This window comes from Engystomops pustulosus, chromosome 1, assembly GCF_040894005.1.
Source record: "Engystomops pustulosus chromosome 1, aEngPut4.maternal, whole genome shotgun sequence".
Lineage (NCBI taxonomy): Eukaryota > Metazoa > Chordata > Amphibia > Anura > Leptodactylidae > Engystomops > Engystomops pustulosus.
Genome location: NC_092411.1, coordinates 40658898 through 40681482, shown reverse-complemented (window position 1 = coordinate 40681482; position 22585 = coordinate 40658898). Strand labels below are relative to the sequence as shown.

Here is a 22585-nt window from a genome sequence, read left to right as displayed (position 1 = left end):
ATAAACCACTGGGGGGTTGGCTGACTATATACCACTGGGGGGGCTGGCTTGCTACATACCACTGGGGGGCTGGCTACATACCACTGGGGGGCTGGCTGGTTAAAAACCACTGGGGGGGCCTTGCCAGCTACATACCACTGGGGGGCTGGCTAGTGGGGCCTTAGGCTGACACTAAGGAAATAGGTTTTCTCTTTTTTTTATGTGATAAAATTAGGTACCTTGGCTTATACTCGAGTATATAAGTTAGTGGTTGGAATACTCAATTAATATTCAATAATGAAATATATTACTTTTTGCGTTATCTAGTTCATGGTTATTCAAGTTATAGTCAACTATTTTTACCAATGGCAGTTCTATACTTATTGAATGTTCCCAGGAATAAAACAACAGACAACTCTTACTAAAAAAACGTAAATTTTTATGTTCATGATACACTTGTGTATTCAGCACATGACTTCTACTTGAAATAATTTCTAAAGTTTCTTAAATGGTGACACCTTATAACACGACTAACCTTACTGTACTCCTTTTATCTCCGAGGTCTAGCATGGGCGGAATCTACATAGAAGTTGCATCATTCATGTCCCTGGTGCCTCATTATTCATGTACATTTGGGTTCATATTCCAATTTATGTTCAGCAATATCATAAAGTATAAATTCAGTGGGTCCCCAGTGCCTAAATCTCTTTCACCCCAATGACTCCCACATAGCCATTTCCCTTATCAAGATGAATGTTCAGATGTTTCAGACTTCAATAATTCCTTCAGTTCCTCAGCACTCTGAATATGCCAAGCTGTTTGAAATATCTTCATCTTCTTCCTGCCAATAAATAAAATTGGTTAATAATTGATTTTCTAGAGGAAGGAAAGGAAATGTATAGTAGAATGATTGAGACAGAGAGCAATCCTGTTTTTTATGTTTTTTTTTTTTTTTTTTTTTTTATAAAAACCCAATCTAAAAGTTACAAAATACACAGTAAATGCACAAAGTACGCGGCATGCTCTTTGCTATATTGAAAAAAATCTAACCTGCGAGTGTTAACAATAGATTTACAAAGGAAAATCTAGTAGAAATTATATTTTGACAGTGAAAATTGATCTTGTACTAGTTACCAAATGAGGCAACTACAATGCTGATTACAAAAAGCCTACAAGCCATAAAGCCGTACAGCAGCCTATTCTAAATCTTAGGAGCCCGTCTGTGCCTCATCCAGGGCTGTGGAGTCGGAGTCATGGAGTCTGAGTTGGAGATCATTTTGGAGGAGTCGGAATAAAATGGACCAACTCCAAAAATATATAATATATTGTTACAATTAGTTCACTGCAGTATGTGCTCAATAATTATTTCATAAGAATTTGGGGAATTATGGAATGTCCTATAAATGTTTGTTCTATTCCCCAGCTAAGGATGTAGGTTTAAGTTTGAGAAGAATGTGCATGCACTTTTTGCTCATGCTCAGTATTGAAGATCCACAGATCACAGTAAACAGGCACTGGGAATATATTAAGAAAAATTAAGGATTAAGAAAAATACTTAGCATATCTAAAGTTTCAATAAACTGTGCATAAATGAATTGATAAGTGTGTATCGTACTGAGTGTGTTGGTGAAAGGGTATATAATAAATTGTAAGCCCTAGCAGGTAAGTACCAACCTCTCTCTATCCTTTGGTTTGGCTGGGCTGGATCATCAGCAGGGGACATAATATTGTACTGATAGAATGACTTATGAGTACGGTGTGTAAAATATATAGCCGATATCTTTACCTTTTCATCTCCACTAGACCCTCCAGCTCCTTAGATTTACAAGCTGCTTTCTTTAAAACTTCCTCTGGGACGTCTGCCAGTTTAGCAACATTCAATCCATAACTCCTTGCAGCAATTCCTCGAGTTATCTGATATAAAAATGTGATATACTCGGGCTTCTCCGCAATTTCAGATTCTGGAGGATTAAAAAAAAGCAAAATAGCAGACAACACATGGTCATGTACATACAATAGAAACCTGTATATGTATTACGGATTTAGTGCAAAATGTTATGGCTGTAACTGCTGAGTTTTTATCATATATGGCTGCCGAAGTGGGAAATGCATAATACCATATAAACTCGAATAGAAGCCAAGTTTTTCAGCACAAAATTTATACTTGAGTCTATTAAAAAAATTAACACTGTACTCACCTTTCCGACGCCTCCCTCAAGTCCTCTTCTTGCTTCCGATGCTTCAGTGCCTCTTCAGGTTCCTCTTCGGGTCCCCTCGCAATGCCGTCGGCTCAAAAACATTGACATTAGCAAGTGGCTGATGTAATTCTGTGTGGCGGTTGTGTGCGGAGACCCAAAGAGGAGCCGAAGAGGAGTGGAAGGACTCGAAGAGGCACTAGAGGCTATATACTTCAGGGGGCAGGGGCTGGCAGGCTATATACTGGGGGGCATTGGCTGGCAAGCTATATACTGGGGGATATGGGTTGGTCGGCTTTATACTGACGGAGGCTGTGACCAATGCACTTCCCAGTTTTTTGTGTTAAAATTAGGTACCTCAGCTTATACTCGAGTATACACGGTACTATTATATATATTTATATAGATAGATATATGAGATATATGTATATATATACACACATATATACATATATATACACACACATGCATACATATATATTCTGAAATGAATGACTAGCGGCAACTTCTCCTGACCTTTACAGATCACCGATGAAGGTTTCAGAAGGGTTGTCATGGTAAGTGCACAGTTTATCTTACATTAACATTGCCTGGTGTAGCTTAGACAATAGTACATAGTCAAATTTGTTAGAAATGTATATCCATGGCCAAGTGGGGTCACATTGAAAATGCACATATATGCAAAAGCAACATGTTAATGGATGTAGACGACTCTTCCATGAATAGGGTCAACTACTCACAGAACATAGGTTACATTATAAAAATAGACGCATTATCTATATACAGTCATTCAGACGCATCCGTGGCCCCTTTAAGAGAGGTACAATATTGTGCTCTTGAAAGAGATTTGAATGCGTTCTGTTTTTGTGAAATTGTGTGTAGGAATGATAAAGCTTTCTGCCTTGAGACTTCAGAAATGGATACAACCCTTACAATCAATCACCTTGACGAGAAATTTAGAGAAAATAAAGAGACTCCATGGGATACAAAAAATTCAGATACAAAATCTAACAGAATAAAATACTATTGTATGACATTCAATGTAACTGTAAAACTAGTGAGCCTTTCACATTTGCATAAATTCCTCCTTTTGGAACCAGCAGCAAGCTTTTCATGACATTTTAGGGATAGAATATGGCTTGTTCTGGCTAAAACCATAAATAAAGGCAAAGGCTGTCCCCACTGGTAGTTACTGTGGCTCACTGCTTACTGTTGGTATCTGTTTATCTGATCTATGATAAGAGAAGACTATAAAAATGTCTGTCCCCCATGATCCCCCAGAAGAAAAATGTCTGTCCCCCATGATCCCCCAGAAGAAAAATGTCTGTCCCCTACGATCTCATTCACATATCTACAGTTTAATGAACATGAAAAAACAGATTTATTATCAAAACTAATATGAGTTGTCAAGTTAGAACTTGCCACCTACTTTTACCCAATTATTCCTGGCACCCTCAAGTAGAGTATAAAAAGTGGTTTTTTAGAATTGCCTCTTTTATGTGAAATTTCAACCATTCACCTATTACAAAAACATCTCCTCCAATGTCACGTGAAAAGGAAATTGGAGAAAATGGAGATAAGGCAGGAGGGGGAGCATCACTCAAGACCAGATACATTTATCATCCAGCATAACCTGCTGTGAGAATATATATTAGAACTGCTGCACAGGAGTAGAAGGAGAATATAAGCCCCGGCGTACAATCCCTGAAAGAATCGCAATTACCTACGAAACGCCAGTAATTGTGGTTATTTTCTCCTTCACGCCACCTCCTCACCAATCCCCATTGTCACTTTGGCTTTCCACATACTGTATATGCTCGAGTATAAGCCGACCCAAATGTAAGCCAAGGCCCCTAATTTTAAAACAAAAAACTGTGAAAACCTAATGACTCGGGTATAAGCCTAGGGTGGGAAATGCATTGGTAACAGCCAGTATATAGTCCCCTTCCTTCCCTAGTATATAGCCATCCAGCCCCTGCCCTCCATATATAGCCAGCCCCCTGCCCTCAGTATATAGCCAGCCAGCCCCAGTTTGCCCCTATAGATAGCCAGTCCCAGTTTTCCCCTATAGACAGCCAGCCCCAGTTTGCCCCTATAGATAGCCAGCCCCAGTTTGCCCCTATAGACAGCCAGCCCCAGTTTGCTCCTATAGACAGACAGCCAGCCCCAGTTTGCACCTATAGACAGCTAGCCAGCCCCAGTTTGCCCCTATAGATAGCCAGCCAGCCCCTGTTTGCCCAATACATAAAAAAAGAAAATCAATACACACCTTCCCGACGCCCCCCACAGGTCTTCTCTTCTTCACACTCTGGTACACACTCACAGCTTGTGTGCTGGAGTGTGACACTGACGTGCCTCTCCCGGAACAGAGAAGAGAAGACCTGCAAGGAGGGTGGGGGGGAAAATCAGAAAGGTGAGTAATTTCTTTCTATTTTTTACTTGAGTATAAGCAGATTTTGGGTTGAAAAACTTGGTTTATACTTAAGTATATAAGGCATTTTATAATAATTCAGGCTTTTATTTACGTTTTCAGTTTCTCTTTACGCAATATTATAATCATAGACTTCATACCATGTTCATTTCCCTGATCTTCATCAATAAAGAAAGCCATATGGTAGTTTCCAACAACAGTAGGATAGCAGGCTTCCAATTCACACAGGGGAGGGTAATGTGTGACAAACAGTGTTAATGACATCACCTGAGGGCAGAATATAGATTAATAAAACATTGAGAAAATTCGAGAAAGGCAGGAGAAAAAAAAACTCTGCTTGGTACATATTAATCATAATATCAATTCTTCTGGGGAATAATTTGCTCTTTACTGTACTGGATAGTATTCCATGCAGAGCCTTATTGCAACAAAATAGTCAGCTATGGGTGACGTATGCATCTATATAGTAGAAGGCGGTGTATGTGGTAGCCGTATGTTTAGTGCATACATTGGGAGAGTTACATAAATACAAAACTCATTGGTGAAGGCACATAAATCTACCCCTCCTGTTTCCTCCATCCGGACACCACTTTGCGGGCGTGGGATGGGCAGGGGTGTGAACACCCACTCTCTGGATTTACTCTATAATAAGACTGTAGCAAAAAAAGGTCTGCCAGTTCAGATCTGGCCTACGAGGTCCAAACTGGTGGAGTTTGCATATGTATTTACTAAAAGGCCGGAGCCTCTTACTCGATATGGGTGAAAGAGAGCATCGGTGGGGGAAATTTTAAGACTTGCTTTCGAAATGCCATTCTTAATGAATTCCCCCTATTGAGTCTAAGGTGGAGACGTATCAGAATTGTCTGAGGTAAAACAATTCTAGTTGCCCATGGCATTATCATGCGGTTGAAGGAACTAAATGTAACATAAAAGAGACAAAAACTTACATCTTTTATAATGTACTCCAGAGTTGCATACGCTATGGCGATCCCATCATGTGTACTAGTGCCTCTTCCCAATTCATCCAAGATTACGAGAGACCGAGGACTGGCTTGCTTTAATATCTCTGCCGTCTCTGACAACTCTTCCATAAATGTGCTCCGTCCTTTATAGATATTATCGGCTGCTCCCATTCTGTAAAATAATAGGAGCTTTGGGTTTTAGGAAGCAAATACCATATAAGGCATAGCATAACTGATATCATTCATTTCTTCTGGGTGCACTGAGGGCCGGCCCATGTCTGTTAGTGCACTCATTTTCACTTTTCTACCTGATATTTCCATGATATGTCAATACCTGTGAAATAGTGCACATCTGGGTAGTAATGGGCAGCAAAAATGATAACGGATGCTTAAAGGGGTTTCCCATTTCAACAAGTAATTGATTTTGTTTAAATAATGAAAGTTACACAAGTTTCCAATATCCTTTCTGTATCAATTCCACACGGTTTTCTAGATCTCTGCTTGCTGTCATTCTTTAGAAAGCTTCATTGTATATTTCCAGTGGACAGAAATCTGTGACCATGGTCACACAGGTGCAAGGCTTGTTATATCACACAGCTTTGATCACTCTCTGTGATATAACGAGCCGTGCACCTGTGTGACCATGGTCAGACTTCTGTCCACTGGAAATAAACAATGAAGCTTTCTATAGAAGGACAGCAAGAAGAGATCTGGAAAACCGTGAGGAATTTATACAGAAAGTATATTGGAAAACTTTATTATTTTTCATCATACAAACAATAACATTAATTTACCAAAGTGGGAATACCCCTTTAACAAAGGAGGCCTCTCCCCCAGTGTACTGAGCTACTAACTTGATTAAAAATAAAATATAATTTACTCTTAAACTACAACTCTCTGTAAAAAGGAAAGGAATATGAAAAGCGTATAATAATAAAATGTTGTAAATTATTATTAAAATATAAAAAAACTATGAAAGCTGATCATCAAAATCAGAATTTTAGCAGTAAAAATGGAGCAAACATTTAGGAAATATTCATTTCTTAATCACTGACAAACACTCTAGTGCCACTTTAAAACTGCCAGCGAGTCGATTACATGGGGCGAGGAAAAGGCTCAGCCTTAAAAATTCTGACTGCAGCTGAAGCTATTGTGCCGCACAAACACATGGGGATGAAGCCATGATAGTGAAATGAATCGATCCATCAATGTATCCGCGCCTCATGCACAGTTATGGCGGCTCATTCTCCCCTGACTGCTTTGAAATCACAGCTGCAGACACTGTCTCCGCAATAAGTGTAGGCCTCAGAAGAGCGTCTTCCCGAGGAAAAAGAATTTATTTTTTATGTCTGGAGGCAAAGTAAGAGAAGTGTTATGTCGTCTTCCGTTGCGCTGAATGTACTGTCGCGGTGGTTCAGTGGATTAATCGTATTGAAAATCACTGGCGCACATACAACTAATTGGCTGAGGGTGACAATTATTCCATCTATCTTAGGAATTACCAGGAAAGATTCCCACTAAACAGATGACAGCGGTATACGGAGGGGAATATCTGAGGTCTCTCGTTAGTCTCAGTCGCTCTACTTCTTCTCTAAGATGTGATTTCCTATGTAACATATCTGAGAAACAGACCATAAAGAAAAGTCATGCGTTATGTGTGTACTGGGGAAAGTCATCCGGCTCAGATTAGCAGTTTTTTTTGTTCCATTACTAAAAGCCTGGCTAATTCTATAAAATAAATGGAGCAGAAGTGATTATATCCCTAATTCATAACTTAGACAATAGATCTGTTCCCCATTCATGTATGCATACTTTTCTGATCAGATATTCCCTTAAGCAATGCCTGAACAACACAAGACAGCATGTTCTTGGTTACTCACTAACACTTTGTTTGGCGGCACGCCCAATTTATAGTAATACATTGGAGATTCTATATGAAAACGATAGCAGGGATTACAAAACAAACAGCACCTCGCCGCCTCCACCATAAAGGGTATGAATATGTAGAATGCAATACAATCATCGATAGACGGCATGGTGCAAGTAGTCTAGTGATGGGACGCTCCAGAGGAAACACAAGCTTTAAGTAACACAATCCTTCGGTTTGTTGATTCAGAATATGAATTATTGGTTTAAAGTATTATGGGCCAAAACCAGAGGTTTATTATTAGCTGAAAACTCTTCCTTGCAGCAAAGTATGTGTTTAATCATACGCATCTGTTGGGAAACCTTGGATCACATATGATAGCGGACCCTTTAGAGCAGTGATGGCGAACCTTTTAGTGACCGAGGGCCCAAACTACAACAAAGACCCGATTATTTATCGCAAAGTGCCAACACAGAAATTTAATTTATGATTTATACTCCCTTCTCTGTCACAGTTTTCATTCATACCAGCTCTCTGAGGACACCAAAAAAACAGAAAATAGTCCCAGGTACAGCTGTCACTTTAACATACCTCTGTGCACAGCAAGTCCTGGGCTGTCTGGGACTGCAGGAAGATACCTGGAGTCATCTCTGGTGATGGCCTGAGTGCCCACAGAAAGGGCTCCGAGTGCCACCTCTGGCACCAGTGCCATAGGTTAGCCATCACTGCTTTAGAGACTGAGTGCCCAAAGTACAACTCAAACCCACACGTTTGTCAAAGTGTAAACATGACAATTTAAGATACAACTTAATGCTCCCTGTTTTGTCCCAGTTTTCAATTGTATAGGCATCCTGAGGCCACTAATACAGTAGAAGAAAAGAGGAGAAATATATCATTATTGTAGTTTCCCTCTTGGGCCTCTTGCTGAACACAGAGCAATAGCTCCAATGATCTGTTCACAACTTCTTGCATCTCCTTTAGTCCCTGGCAGCCAACGGTGTGTTGCTTTAAAATAGCCCTGAACGTGGCACGTAGCTTAGCAGCGTCTAACTGCAAGATGATCATTGTGGCCTATCTGATGAACTCTGCGTTGGGGTGATGGCCTCGGTGCCCACAGAGAGGGCTCCGATTGCCACCTCTGACACCCGTGCCATAGGTACACCACCACTGTGATAGGCCAAGAACAGGGCCACTGTGTTATGTCAATGGAGTTTTCCTGAGCTCTGCTGTAGGAGGACTTGGTGGCCTTTTTCTCACCAGACACAACCGTAGACAGAGTAAAGCTCAGGAGGCCCATCATCCTGGATGTTACTGATAATCTCTTGACAATGGTAAAACAATGATAACATGCACACCTAAATGATCGGCAGGCTGTAGGACCATGTAGCAGATCACATTACTCACATTTAAGGGGAGGGTCTGTCCCTTGGGTATTCAGCATTTCCAGGGCCACAAATATTGGAAATACAACATAAGGGAGAGGCAGGTGCTTTTAAATTGTTTGGGGGGATAATCTACACTATTAGGTATACTGTAGGTTTATACTTTGCAAATTAATATTCTGTAGATTTAGACTAATTTCCAACCTAACCATTTTTGCTTCGCACACCATTTTGAAAGATCACCTCAATTTCGCCATTTATAAATTCCAATTCCTAAAATACAGCCTTATTACTTCAACTGGTGGTACTCTTAATAATTAAACCTCCACTAATGGGACATGTATCCGTTTTGTGGTGTAAGTCAACTTGGGTTCAACATGAACAAAGGGTTGAACATGAAAAAACTCTGTGGCAAGAGGTCTCCCAGTGGATCACACAACTCTATTTTGTAATCCTCACAGTTAAAGGGGTTTTCCTGTTTCGATTAGTCCACTTTCCACTGCACTTATCTATAGACATTGAATAGAGGGGTAGAATGCATGCACTGCCCCCAATGATCAGAATATTAGCTTCAGGAAGATAGGAGAGAAAAGTTAAAAATGGGCCAACATTTGTGTATTTTACTGAACCGAGGTCTTTCGATTCACAGAATGTTATAGTATTGTTCTGGTGATAGTATTCACTATGAATACAACAGCTTATAAAATGGTAAATGTTAGGAGAATGACCTTTCCGAATGTGTCTGCGAGGAAAGAAAATAATTAGCACAAGGCTCCCGCATGCAGGGTTCCTGCTTGTTGCCTTAACTCCAATTAAATCAATACTTCTAAGTTGTACAAAGTGAAAACTATAGTTCTAGCTGTACGCTTGTTATTCTGGTTTGAAACTTATTCAAAGTAATAAAAGTAACTTGTTTAAAGTCACAAAGAAATGTTGAGGCTTATACGACCGAATCCATTTCCTCAAATACTAATAGGGAAAAAATGCACAAACTAAATAGAAAGTACTAAAAATGGCTTTGCTGTCCCAAACAATTAGCTTTCTACTCTAGGCCTAGAAATACGGACTGTGACTGCTTGTAATGGTCAACAAGATCTCATTTTCATTTAAAGGGAACCGGTCATCAGATATTTACCTAATAAACAGCTACCGGAACACCTTCCAGACCTTGTTTCTTTCATAACCCAGTGTGGTGGCATCATCCCCAAAATCAACTTTTAAGAGAGATGTAAATTGTTTTTTTTTTAAAGTTAAGGATGCAGAGATTTTAACACTGAAGTCAAGCTCTCTCTTCCCTGTAAGCCCCTTTCACTGTAATTGATGGTCCTACATCCAGAGACCTCACTAACCAGATCTCCAGAAGTCTGATGCATAATGTTAATCCCAGAGGAGGAGGCATCAGAGTTTCCCACCTTGACTTCAGTGTTAAACTCTCCTCCTCCATGACCTTATACAACCAATTTACCTCTCACTTCAAAGTTGATTTTCTGGACGATGCCACCACCATGGGCCATGAAAGAAACAAAAACGAGAAGGTATTATGCTGCTTGACAAAATACTGGTAGTGGTTAATTAGGTTTATTAGGTCAGTTGCTAATAACAGGTTCCTTTAAGCCTTAATGCCTACAATTATGGCTTATTACACTTTATAAGCTGGCCCATTTTAGGCACAAAATGTGGCATCTTACTTCAAATTAAGACAACATAAAAATGGTAAATGGCCGGTTAGCCGCCGTGTAATCGCTAGTTGATGACTTGCTTAGCAGAACAGAGCTTGCACTAAATTTATGCTTCAAATGTTTATATCCATTTGGAGGGGACAAAGAATTTCTGCTGCAAAAACCAGACGACTTTTTCAAGTGTTTGTGGCAGGCATTCTACTGTGGACGTCTCTGCAGAAGGATTATTTTTTGGATCACACTATTAGCAAATCAGACAAATGCTGATTTTTGGCACAGAAGAAGGGCCTAGACAGAATTAGCAATTCGGTCCCAAAACTTTTTCACTTAACATTTCACGATTACACAGAATACGGAACATTAAATACTTCTTATTTATTACTGGCCCTAGGGAGTATAAAAATAAGAAACCTATACCTCACCTTGCTTTGGTGCAATGCAGTGCCATCCACCACCCTCTGTTTAAATACAGAGGATGAGCAGTGATTCGTCGTCGTAATGTCACTGCCAATTTGTGCTTGGTCTAAGAATATTCTGTTAGTCCTTTATGCCTGGGATGTAGTTTTTAGGATATGTGGGGTCTACGTTCTGCTTTGTGCATTATTATTATTAGTAGTAAAACGACACACATGCTGACATTCGCATGACGGCTTAGACAGGATTAGCCATTCTGTCTCAAACTTTTTTCACGAAATATTTAGAATATTGGATATCAAAGCGGTTGTCCAAGACCATTTTTTCTCTACAAATGACCCTAGGAATTATGAAAATAGACAACAATGTATACACATTGGCGCAGTGTCGTCCATCACCGTCAGCCGTTTATACACAGAGGCAGAGAGGTGATGTGGAGTCAACAGTGCGCAGCCGATACAGCAAAGGGCTGTAGCAGGTGTCAGCTGCCGATCCTCTATATACTGTACAAACAGAGGCCGATGGCAGCAGGTGACGCAGCACTACACCCGAACCCGAGACCGAGGCGAGTATAGGTTGATTATTATCTTCATGTTTAAAAAATGTAATCCTGGAAAAAAAAACCTTTAAGAATAAATTGTAAAAAAAATCCTCAAAAAGGAAAATATATATCAAAATGTAAGATTCCAGATATAAATACAAAAAATCCTCACAAAAAATCCTCAAAATACATCCATTTTCTTTACTACAATAAGTTTTTTTTTTGTACCTGGTAAAGATTCCATCCACAACCCCAATTGTGACTTCTTCTGCAGGGACATAGGATCCTATCTGTGCCATGATGGTGATGAGGGCGACCTGTTTGATGTACGAGCTCTTCCCACCCATATTGGGTCCAGTGATTATCATGACTCTCTCCAAGTCTGCCTACAGAGAAGTATAGAGCCACATTTATTATTAAAGTTGTTGTAAAAAATGTTAATAACACTCGAATAAGGCAAATAAAACCGGCCTTTTACTGTATGTAGTAATTCTTATCATCCAAAATTAACCCTGGATGAGCCAGCAAGTTATAAGCAACACACTGTATTTATCTGTATATGTATAACTTCTAAGGATACAATATCTACCGTATTTTACTTTATGTTCAACTTTCAGAAAATCCATTAGGGATGCTGCGTGACCCTGGTATTTACTGAAAACAAGACGTTGCGGTTAAAGTTACTTCTGGTATAAGAATGTTCCTAGATGTCTTGATCTACATTCTCCATTAAGCCAACAATCTCTCAACGTGCTGCAGACACTGATAAATATCATTCTACTATGGATAGTACAGGCAGTCCCCGGGTTACATACAAGATAGGGTCTGGAGGTTTGTTCTTAAGTTGAATTTGTATGTAGGTCGGAACTGTATATTTTATCATTGTAATCCCGGACAGAACTTTTTTGGTGTCTGTGACAATTGGATTTTAAAAATGTTGGATTGTCATAAGAATCAGGATTAACAATACAGCTTAATATCAGACACCGGAGATAACTGTTACAGCTGATGATTGTAGCCTAGGACTAAAGTACAATAAATGACCAATATCCAAAGGTCTGTTTGTAACTAGGGGTCGTATGTAAGTCGTGTGTTCTTAAGTAGGGGACCGCCTGTACAAGATTGATAAATGATGAAAAAGTAATAAACACCTCATGGATTTAATTGAATGCGAGGCACAGACACAAGACCCACTTTCCATTGTACTTGGCTAGAAGACGGAGGTCAGGAGACCCTGTTCTCATGATAGGTTTGGGTTCCTATGGTGGCCCTTACATGGCCTGTAAGACTTCAAATGCCTATACGGTGATCCTCTAAGGAGTTATGTGTTATAAGTTATAACTAAGAACTTATAAGAAGTTCAGAAAATGTAAACCTTTGTCTGATGTTCTCTGCATTTTGGAATAAACTTCACCGCTGTTTTAGAGGACCAGCAGTGCTGGATTCGATCTACTATTTCCTGACTCTTTCTACACGCTGGCCTGGGTTATGATGAAGTCCCCGTCCCTCCAGACACATCAGATGTAAAATGCAATATAGCCTTTCAGGGCTTAATGTTCACAGGCTATATCTAGTTCACAGACGTGAGGCAGGACACTCTGCTGCTGGCGTGGAGATGGCATGAAGGGGGAAATAACCACAATTGCTGGCGGTTCGCTAGTTGCTGTGATTATTTCAGGACTTGCATGCCAAATATATTATCTGTTTTCTGCTCACCTACCCTCTATCTATACCCTCAATAGGCACACAGTGCACCTTCCATGTCATTCCTCCTGTACCCTCACTCATCTTCCCTTTCCCATCTTTTAAGGTCCACACCCTCAGGATATTCGCATGGCTGTAATATATCGTCCTGGCTCACCCTACCAGTTTCTAGACCACTTTGCCTCTTGACTTCCTCACTATTCTAATATCTCTAACAATCCTAAAAGGCTTTTTGATACTCTTCATTCCTTACTAATGCCAAAGGTTAGGCCACCGATTACAAACCTTGAGGCTGAAGATCTGGCCACCTATTTTAAAGATGAAATTGACTGCATTCGACAGGAAATAATAACCAAATCCACCAACTCCATTAATCCCCTTCCCTCCGTCAGTCACAGTGGAAGAAGTGCCCAAGTTCCTCTTCTCTGCTCGACCCACAAAACCACTCGATACACTTCAGTCTCTGTCCCCAGTGGTAGCTTCTCATCTCACTAAAATCTTTAACCTCTCTCTCTTCGGATGTCTATCCCTCTTCTTTCAAGCATGCTGCTGTCATTCCATTACTAAAGAAAGCTTCCCATGACCCATCCAGTGCTGCTAAATGCCGACCAGTCTGGTCTATTCTCAACTAACCTGCTATCTTTCAGCCAAATCCCTCTTTGCCCCCCTACAATCTGGTTTCCACTCAAAAAATGCTCTTCATTAAGTCTCCAATGATCTCCTCACTTTAAATCCAAAGGGCACTATTCTCTCCTCATTTTTCTGGATTTCATGGAAGCGTTTGATACTGTGGATCACCAGCTCCTCCTCAGGATGCTTCGCTCCATTGGCCTGAAGGACACTGCACTCTCTTGGTTTTCGTCCTCTCTCTCTGACCGCATCTTCCGCGTCTCCTTTTCTGGATCTTTCTCTTCTCCTCTTCCTCTTATTGCCGGGGTTCCTCAGGGCTTATTCCTAGGTCCTCTTCTCTTTTCCCACTATACATTGTTGGACAAACCATTAGCAGATTTGATTTTCAGTATCATCTCTATGCTGATGATACCCAGCTATATAAAGCCTGCACTTAATATCACTCCTACCTTACTACAGAATACCAGTGACTGTATCTCTGTCTCTAAAATCATGGCCTCTCTCTTCTCGAAACTTAATCCTTCCAAAACTGAACTTCTTGTCTTTCCATTGTCTACTTACCAACCCTGGTTGTGCTGATTCAATCTCTTGCTTGCTCTTGCTAGATGCACTTTAAAATTAATTCTAGAATCCGTCCATTTCTTACAATTGAAACCTCTAAAACAGTAATAGTCGCCCTGATTCACTCTTGTCTAGAGTACTGTAACTCCCTACTAATCGGTCTTCCACTTACTAAACTCTCTCCTCTACAATCTATTCTTAATGCAGCAGCTAAGCTTGTCTTTCAGACCAAACGCTACACCGATCACTCCAGACTGTGCCAGTCTCGGCACCGGTTGCCCGTTTCCTTCCAATGTAAATTTAATTTAATAAATTAATAACCCTCATCCACAAAGCTCTGCATAATGCTGCAACTCCTTACCTCTCCTCTCTTATCTCACTATATGGTCCAACCCGTGCTCTTCTATCTGCCAGTGATCATAGATTATTCTCTTCCTTAACTCGAACTTCTCACTCACGTCTCCAGGACTTCTCCCAAGCTGCAGCAATTCTCTGGAATGTCTGGACTAGCAGACGATTACTGATCCTCCAAAGTTTTAAATGTGCTCTTAAAACCCATTTATTTAGGGAAGCCTATCACACTCGGTAACTGCATGCAACTAACCCTTTATCAACCAATTCTGGGTACTCCCCCTGTCTGTTATCCGGAAGATGCTTCTCTGCAGTCCCACTGACTTTGGACTTTGTATATAAGATGGCGGCTGATTTTCATTTATTAAACTATTTTTATTGCAATCCGTCTGCTCTGCACCAAAAAGTAGCCGTAACCCTGAAACCGTTGCCTGTAGATAGTGTCTAGACATAGTTAGCTCTTTTTTATCTTCTAATGCTCTTTTGTTTACAAAAAAAGCTATAAAAATTATGCAAACAAGCCTAAGGGGCTTCGTGCTCCGTAACACCATAGCCTGGAGCCACTAAGGCTTATTTTCATTTTTTTTTAAACAAAACCATAAGAAGCTCAAAGAAAAGTGGATCCGGTCAGAGGGGGCGCACACCATTTAGTATAAAACTATGTCAGTGTGCTTGGTTTATAATGCTTGATCCCGGTGGTAATATCCTTTAAAAAAAAAGTTTTAAACGATAAAAAAAAAATAAAGTACTTTAAAAACACTGTGAAAAGTGCCAGTGAAAACATTAAAAATGTAGGCTGCTCTTCTCCATAGCAACCGATTTCCACGAGAAGCCTACATTAATATGGAAATAGAAGAACATAAGTGGCAAGTTTGCACTTTATAGACAACGGCAAAGTACGTCTATTATGTCAGATAATGCATCTACCTCTGCTTGGATTGAAAAAAAAAAAAAAAAACGCTGGAAATTGAATGTATCCATCTATGACCGACTTCTGGATTGTGATAACAGAGCATCACAGAACTTTAAGATATACATTTCTGGATATAAAGACTTTATGAATGAATGTCATGGGAATTTGAAGGGGTTTTCCCACAAAAGAAAATTCTCAAATCTCAGTCCACTAGTGATGTTTACACAATAAAAATCATTTTAACCCCTTACTTTACAATTTTACTCAGTGTTATTGCTGTTTTAGTTCCTATCACTCAGTGATGGTCAGTGTAAAATTCCGGAGTGTGGGTAAGGACTCTCTAAGCAGACACAAGGTTTATATACACTTTCTTCTGGCTTCTGGACATTGTACTAGTATCTGACACATAGAAAGAGAGAGATGAGACAGATCAGACATGAGATGATGAGATGCCTGAGATGCCTATTACACACTGTCAGCACTGCTACATATCTGTCCTCACAGAGAGGGCAGATCCCTTTCCCCCGGATAACTTATCTGCCGGAAGCTTGCAGCTTCTCTATCCTCACAATGTGTTGTTTGCTGGCAAGAAGTGAGTTAGTGTCTGTGAGCTCCATCCTGAAAGTCGAGGGGCTAGAGTGCAGGAAGCACAGAGAGACACAAAAATCTCAGCTACACGTCGTCAGACAGAAATCAAAGATGGCGGCCACCCGTCCCGAAGTCATAAGTTACATGGTCGTGTCTAGGGGCAACTGAAATGGTGTACACCAGGACTGATAGAGACAGGTTGGACTTATATCTGTGAAATGCTGTATTTTTGTTAATAACAGGGAATTAGAGAATGTGTTATATTGGTATCCTGAATATATTTAAGAAACTTGTTTCGTGGGAATACCCCTTTAAGACAATAAATTATTATTCTTTTCTGACAGATACAGGTTTTCCTATAACTCACTTATCAACTTATCCAGGAAGTTGGCAGAAAAGACTTTTGGACTGTACACTTATGACTTTTTAGTGCTTATAAGAGCAATGTATATTTAGGTTATTCCAGGAGGTAACAATACTCACCGACAAACTGGTGCTGTTTGGAACATACTGATTTTGCTCTTCCAATAGTAAATCTATGACAGGATGGCGGCCATTTTTAATCGTTATTTCAGGTCCATGATCGTGAACAGTTGGTCTGGAAATAGAATAATATTTTATGTTATATGCATACATTTGTATATATTTATTCATATACAATGTATGTTTTAAAAAAGCAGTTAAAGGAAGACTTTAAGTAGTGATTTTTTTTGTAAGATTTAGTAAGTTGGAGTAGCAGTCAAAACAGTGCCACACCTGTCTACTGGCTATGTGTGGTACCGCAGTCCAAATCTATTATATTAATCTTCAATACCAGTCACATCCTGGGGGCAGCAGTGATAATTTTTTTTTCTTTTAGAAAAAGGCCATGTTGTTTTTAATTCTTTTCAATTTCCTTAACAATTCCAAGAGAAGAAGCAAAGAATACAAACGGTATGGAGGGAAAGTTAGGGAAAAAACTGAATGGCAGAATTTAGTATTTGTCAACCTTGTATGCCAGAATGGTGGAGTAATTTCTGCCTAATTGTCTGTGCGCCACATTTATTGAGGGCTTTAGACCATTTTTGGGTTGTTTTCAGACTCATTCATAAAGGGTGCGACCTAACCTGGGTCGCAGATAATTCTGAGCGTCATAAAATTCTAAAATAAACTAATAGATGATCTAAAGTACAACTGCGCAGACTCTAAATAAATCAGCATGATATATCTGGTGCAAAATAAGACTTGAGTCGGACTCCAGTTGCACTGATTTGTTTACAGACACTTTGGTGCACATTTACTTACCCGTTCATGCGTGTTTCCTGAGGTGCGTTCCCTGACGAGAATGCACAGCTGCCGCGATTCACTGAGATCGTGCGCAGGATTTCCTGCATGTGTCGCTTCCCCGCTCAGGTCCGCCGGAGTTCACCATCTTCTTCCAGGTGCATGTAAGAGCTTGGGCTTGCAACACAATTTTGAAGTTAAATCCTGCGGTTTGTCAGAATCCGTCAGATGTCCGACGGCCCGCCCCCTGATTTGTGTTGCATGAAAGCCGGCACCATTGCGCCAAAAATCCGATCGTGTGTGACACAATGGCCTTCTAAATCCCTGTCCTGGTGGCACGATCCCCGAAAAGTCGGAAAACCCGACGAAAATGCGGCCGCGGGACCCTTAGTAAATAAGCACTTAATGTCTGCAGTACAGATTTAGGGCAAATTCACACTAACGTGTGCCCGCTATCCTGTACTGGAAAGCTGCAACATACCGCGTTGTGCACCCATTGCCGGCCTATGGGGGGACGAATATACGGCGGCCGCAGTGTCGGACTGGGTTTCCTTAGGCCCACCAGAGAAAACCAATCTGGGGGACCACTCTTCATTATCCCCCAGCAAATATTCTCTAGCCGCCTTCAAATTGTGGTGTTTTCTGATGGACTCAGGTTCAGTATTGGGTTAAGCTATGGCCCACTGGAGGATCCTCTGGTACTCTGGTGGGTCAGTCCCACACTAGGCGGCCGTATATATTTCCCCAATGGTCGTGTGAATTTACCCTTAATAAGAGGAAACTGTAATATACAGCCTCATTTATTACCTTTATTATTAATACTACGTAATAAGAAACAGCAAAAAGACTGAAGTAATTACCTGCAATAATCACCTTGCTTGGCCACTTCCGCCAAAGAGAAGATGCAGTCGGCAGTTGCTAGGTGATTCACAGCCTTCGCTATTGAATGATAATGCTCTCCAAATTTACTAGAAATGAAAAAGATTAATTAGAAACTTCCATCAAACAGAGATAAATCTACTATTATACAAAAGCTCTGGTAACCAAGCGGTGATAATCCAGGAATAACAATGAAAACCTCAGAAGTAGCAGTGACTGACTGAACATTCATAGAGCATAAAGCTTTCTTTTTTTGTAGCTTCTTCTGTTTTGGGGACAGCACAATTAATGGTCAATTAATAATACATTTTCAATTAATTTCTCACCTTCATCTCCGCTACCTGCAGAAGGGACTGTAAAAACATATTAGGAAATTGCTGGATAGGCAATTCCCTAACACTGTATACACAAAGTTCCGTGCATGTGCCATCTCACTAAACAGTGATGATCATATAAGAACTACAGAGATTACATTTTTGTTAATTACTGTATTTATCAGACTATAGTTTATACAGTATCTCACCAGAAGACACATCCATAATAAAAAGCATCAAAGAGAAGAAAATGTTTTTGTAAACTAAACTTCCACTGTATTAATATTCAGGCAAAATGGCACAATCTTCTTACTAAGTAGATACACAAATCAGTGGGTGTGATCTGTGTTTAAAGAGGTTTCCCACCTCAATTTATACTTTTTATTGTTGGCTGGTTAGGCCATTATTCTGTTACTGTTCGTCGTCTTTGTTAAACTAGATGCATATCGCTTATACAAATTATATCCCTAAAGAAGTCCCATATGCATACATTTTTGAAACTGTTCACACCACGTCCTGTTGTGTAAAATTCTTTATTATAATGCAACATTTAATAAAATCCATTGTAGAACCATAAATGGGTTTTCCACTTCCAGCAAATAATTGATATTGTTTGTGTAATCAAAAGTTATTACGGTACAATGTTTCCATTTACTTTCTGAATCAATTCATCGCAGTTCCCTAGATCTCTGCTTGCTGTCATTCAACAAGAAGCTTCCTAGTTTACCTTTGGTGCATGGTCACTTGATGTCACACAGGTGCACAGCTTGTTATAGCATTCAACTCTGATTACAATCTGTGATATATCAAACCGTGCACCCGTTTATCCACAGGAAGTAAATAATGAAGCTTCCTGTTGAATCTTTTACAGCAGAGACCTAGAAAACCTTAAAGGAAATCTACAATATGTGTTTATGCATATTTTAAATTGAGGCAATATAAATGTATAAATAATATAAACTTAAATACTTACCTTGCATCAGGAGATCCCACACTGGCGCAACATTTTGCTAAGAGAGAAGTAAATCCTGGACAGTATCCAGACCTTCCAGCGCATGCGCAGTAAAGCTGCGGTGTAATGTTCCGCCTTCACTTGCCTGAAGGCACAGGCTCCGACGGACCGAGGTGAGTGTCATGTTTTTTTTTAAAAAAATCTGAATTCTTAAAAATGATACAGGTCGATTTGGGACTCTAAATCACCAATCCATAAGGACCTGTGGGTGGTTTAGTGTCCCAAATGGCCATGATAGGTTCCCCTTAAGCTGAAAAAACAGACAAAGAAATACTTTTTCTTCACCAAATTATATTAGAAAGGTGCTATAATGAGCTGAACTATTAAATTATGCCGTAAAAAAATGACTCATAAGTTTAGTTACACTTTAAATTCCATCTTCCATGGTCCCTGGCCAAAAATGTTGCCAATACATGTTTTATACAAGACTTATGGTACGCTGAGGTTCTCTGGATTTCCATTACAATAAAATAGTCTGTAAATCTGCCTCCTGTGCACCACAGCAGAGTCTGTATTCATTGGCAGATATACAACTGTGAATGAGTAAATACTAGGAAATGCAAGCATACATACATAATACAGTTGTGTGGACTCTGTAATACCATCATGCTGTGTGCAATGTAAATAAGAGCCGAGAAAGTGTACATTATTAATCCCCAGCACTCACTGCCATCATCCAAACAATCCATCAAACTGATTAATAAAGCCAATTTTACTCCACCAGCCGAATCCTCTGTGTAATGTAACAGTAAGTCAGTGGCGTTTAAAGGCTAAGCCCTTATAAGAGAGATATACGAGGGGGTAGCAATACACCGCACCAGTGGAATTAAACTTTTATTTTCTTTCCTGTTACAACAAGCAATAATTACCTCTGAAGTTTAGGCATATATGTGGATCCTGTGCTGGCCTATTTCTCTGTGCTATAATCAGTGCCCAATGGGTACATTAGATATACAGAACCGGTATCATAATTTCATCTCCCTGAAGATTAGGTAACTAGATTTGGTGATTAATTTGGTGAACTTTCTGTAAGGGATGCTACTTAGTGGAACTAAGCCCCCCCCCCCCCCCCAAAAAAAAAATTGTTGGTTCCTCCAGGAACTGTTAACTTTTGTATTGCTATATGTAAAAAAACATGCTAGGTTTCACATTGTAATTAACATCATATCCCATCTTTAGATGATAGTCCTTGCAATGCAATCTCAAGCGGTCCCATAGAAATGGAAAATGGAGGGATGGTCCAGGTGCTATTCTTACCGGTAGTATTTAGGTAGACTTTCAATTCTCCATTCTCCTAATCATTGGGGGAGGGGCTTGTACATCCAAAAAATCACTTGTGTATTGAAGGCAAGTATTGTGAGACAACCCCTTTAAGCTAAGCTGTGTATGCATGTTTACTCTGGGGTAAGGAGGAATAGTTGCAAGTAGCATTTACCTCATGGTTATCTGATAGATAAGGACAACAAAATTTTTGACAGAATCTTGACCAAACACCCCACAGAAAGTGTTTGTGTCCATGGTAACTTAAAACGGTCGATGGGGGAGGCCCGAATAGAGATATTGTATTGCTTATTTACGATAGGCTCTTGGAGGAATATTTGAAAGCTTATCCTCAATCCATAAAAGACAAATAAAAGGCTGATGTAGAGGAAATTTCGAATTCCCAGTGGAAGGAATACTGTTATTGTCTCCATCAGAAGCCCATCTGAAGTCCATTTATTTGCACAGGGCATACAAGACCCCTAGCCTGCTGCATAGGATATGTTTGTCCTGATTCCTGTTCCTAATGCTCAGTCCTGGATCATTTGATGTTTAAATGTTTTAGTATTTTTTTTTTAGTGTGTGCAAAAAGGATATAAAAAATTTTTTTTATTAAAAAAAGACAGTATGTGTGTCCTTAAAGGGGTATTCCCATGAACACAAGATTCTTAAATATACTGATATATTGATAAATAGATATAATAGCACATTCTCCAATTCAATATTTTAAAAAAAAATAGCTTCTTTTTCTCATGAATAGCTTCCCTAGTCTGCACACTGCAGTTCTCTCTGTCCCTTCCCCTGCCCCCTGCATTACAAGACCAGCTCAGACACAGGAACTTCATGCCGGCAAGCAGCATGCAGAGACTTGGGATATATGCACACTGACGTAACTGTGCGGGCATACGTCAGCTGAGATGGAGAGGAGGGGTGACCCCTTCCACCTCCATAACGATCCATTGCGCAGGGCCCATAACATGGGGAAAGATAGGACATGTCCTACCTTTTCCCCATGTAAGGAGCAGTACGGTGCCACACATGCGCGGAGTAGTTTTGCTCCGTGTGGCCATTGCCATGAGGGACGTATGTATGGCCCCAAGCTTGCGGCCGTACATACATCTCCCATACTGAGGTGTAAATGTAGCCTTAGTCTACAAATTACAGGTAAGATAAGATCTATATACGGGAGGGAAGCATATAGCACATCTGCTATATTCATCTTATGGACCTCAGCTCTGATCTGTCTAATCTCTCTTGTGTGGATAAACCTGTACCCTGATGATCTAAACACCATGTCAGCACACAGCATCTCATAGCACAGAGAGATCATGAAGTTTCTGCTTAGAGAGTTCCCGCCCACACTGACCACCACTAAGTGATAGGAGCTAAAATAGCAATAAAACAGAGTAAAATTGTAAAGCAAGGGGGTTAAAAATGATCTTTATTGTAATATTGTAAAACTTTCTCACATGGGCAAAACCCATTAAAGGGTTTTCCCATTTAGACCATTTCTAATATATCCATATGTCATAAATAGATGATAGATGCAGGTCCTACCTCAGGGACCCATAGAATGAATGTCCGGCCACTCTCCATTCAACTGTATGTGAGTGACAACAGCTGAGGCTATGCTTTTGGAACTCCCATCGTGTTGAATGGA

At 40.1% G+C, this 22585-nt stretch overlaps 1 protein-coding gene across 1 annotated transcript in view; it reads right to left on the bottom strand.

Moving 5' to 3' along the window:
• Positions 1-397: 397 nt before the first annotated feature.
• The window catches only part of MSH3 (mutS homolog 3), a 79547-nt gene continuing 57359 nt past the window's right edge, over positions 398-22585 (bottom strand). The window contains exons 18-24 of the mRNA XM_072139127.1: positions 18321-18428; positions 16681-16795; positions 11679-11836; positions 5553-5739; positions 4746-4872; positions 1766-1940; positions 398-820 (exon numbers count right to left, since the gene is read on the bottom strand). Of these exons, the coding sequence (XP_071995228.1) occupies positions 724-820; positions 1766-1940; positions 4746-4872; positions 5553-5739; positions 11679-11836; positions 16681-16795; positions 18321-18428 (967 nt within the window). The 3' untranslated portion in view covers positions 398-723. The remainder of the gene's footprint in view (positions 821-1765; positions 1941-4745; positions 4873-5552; positions 5740-11678; positions 11837-16680; positions 16796-18320; positions 18429-22585) is intronic.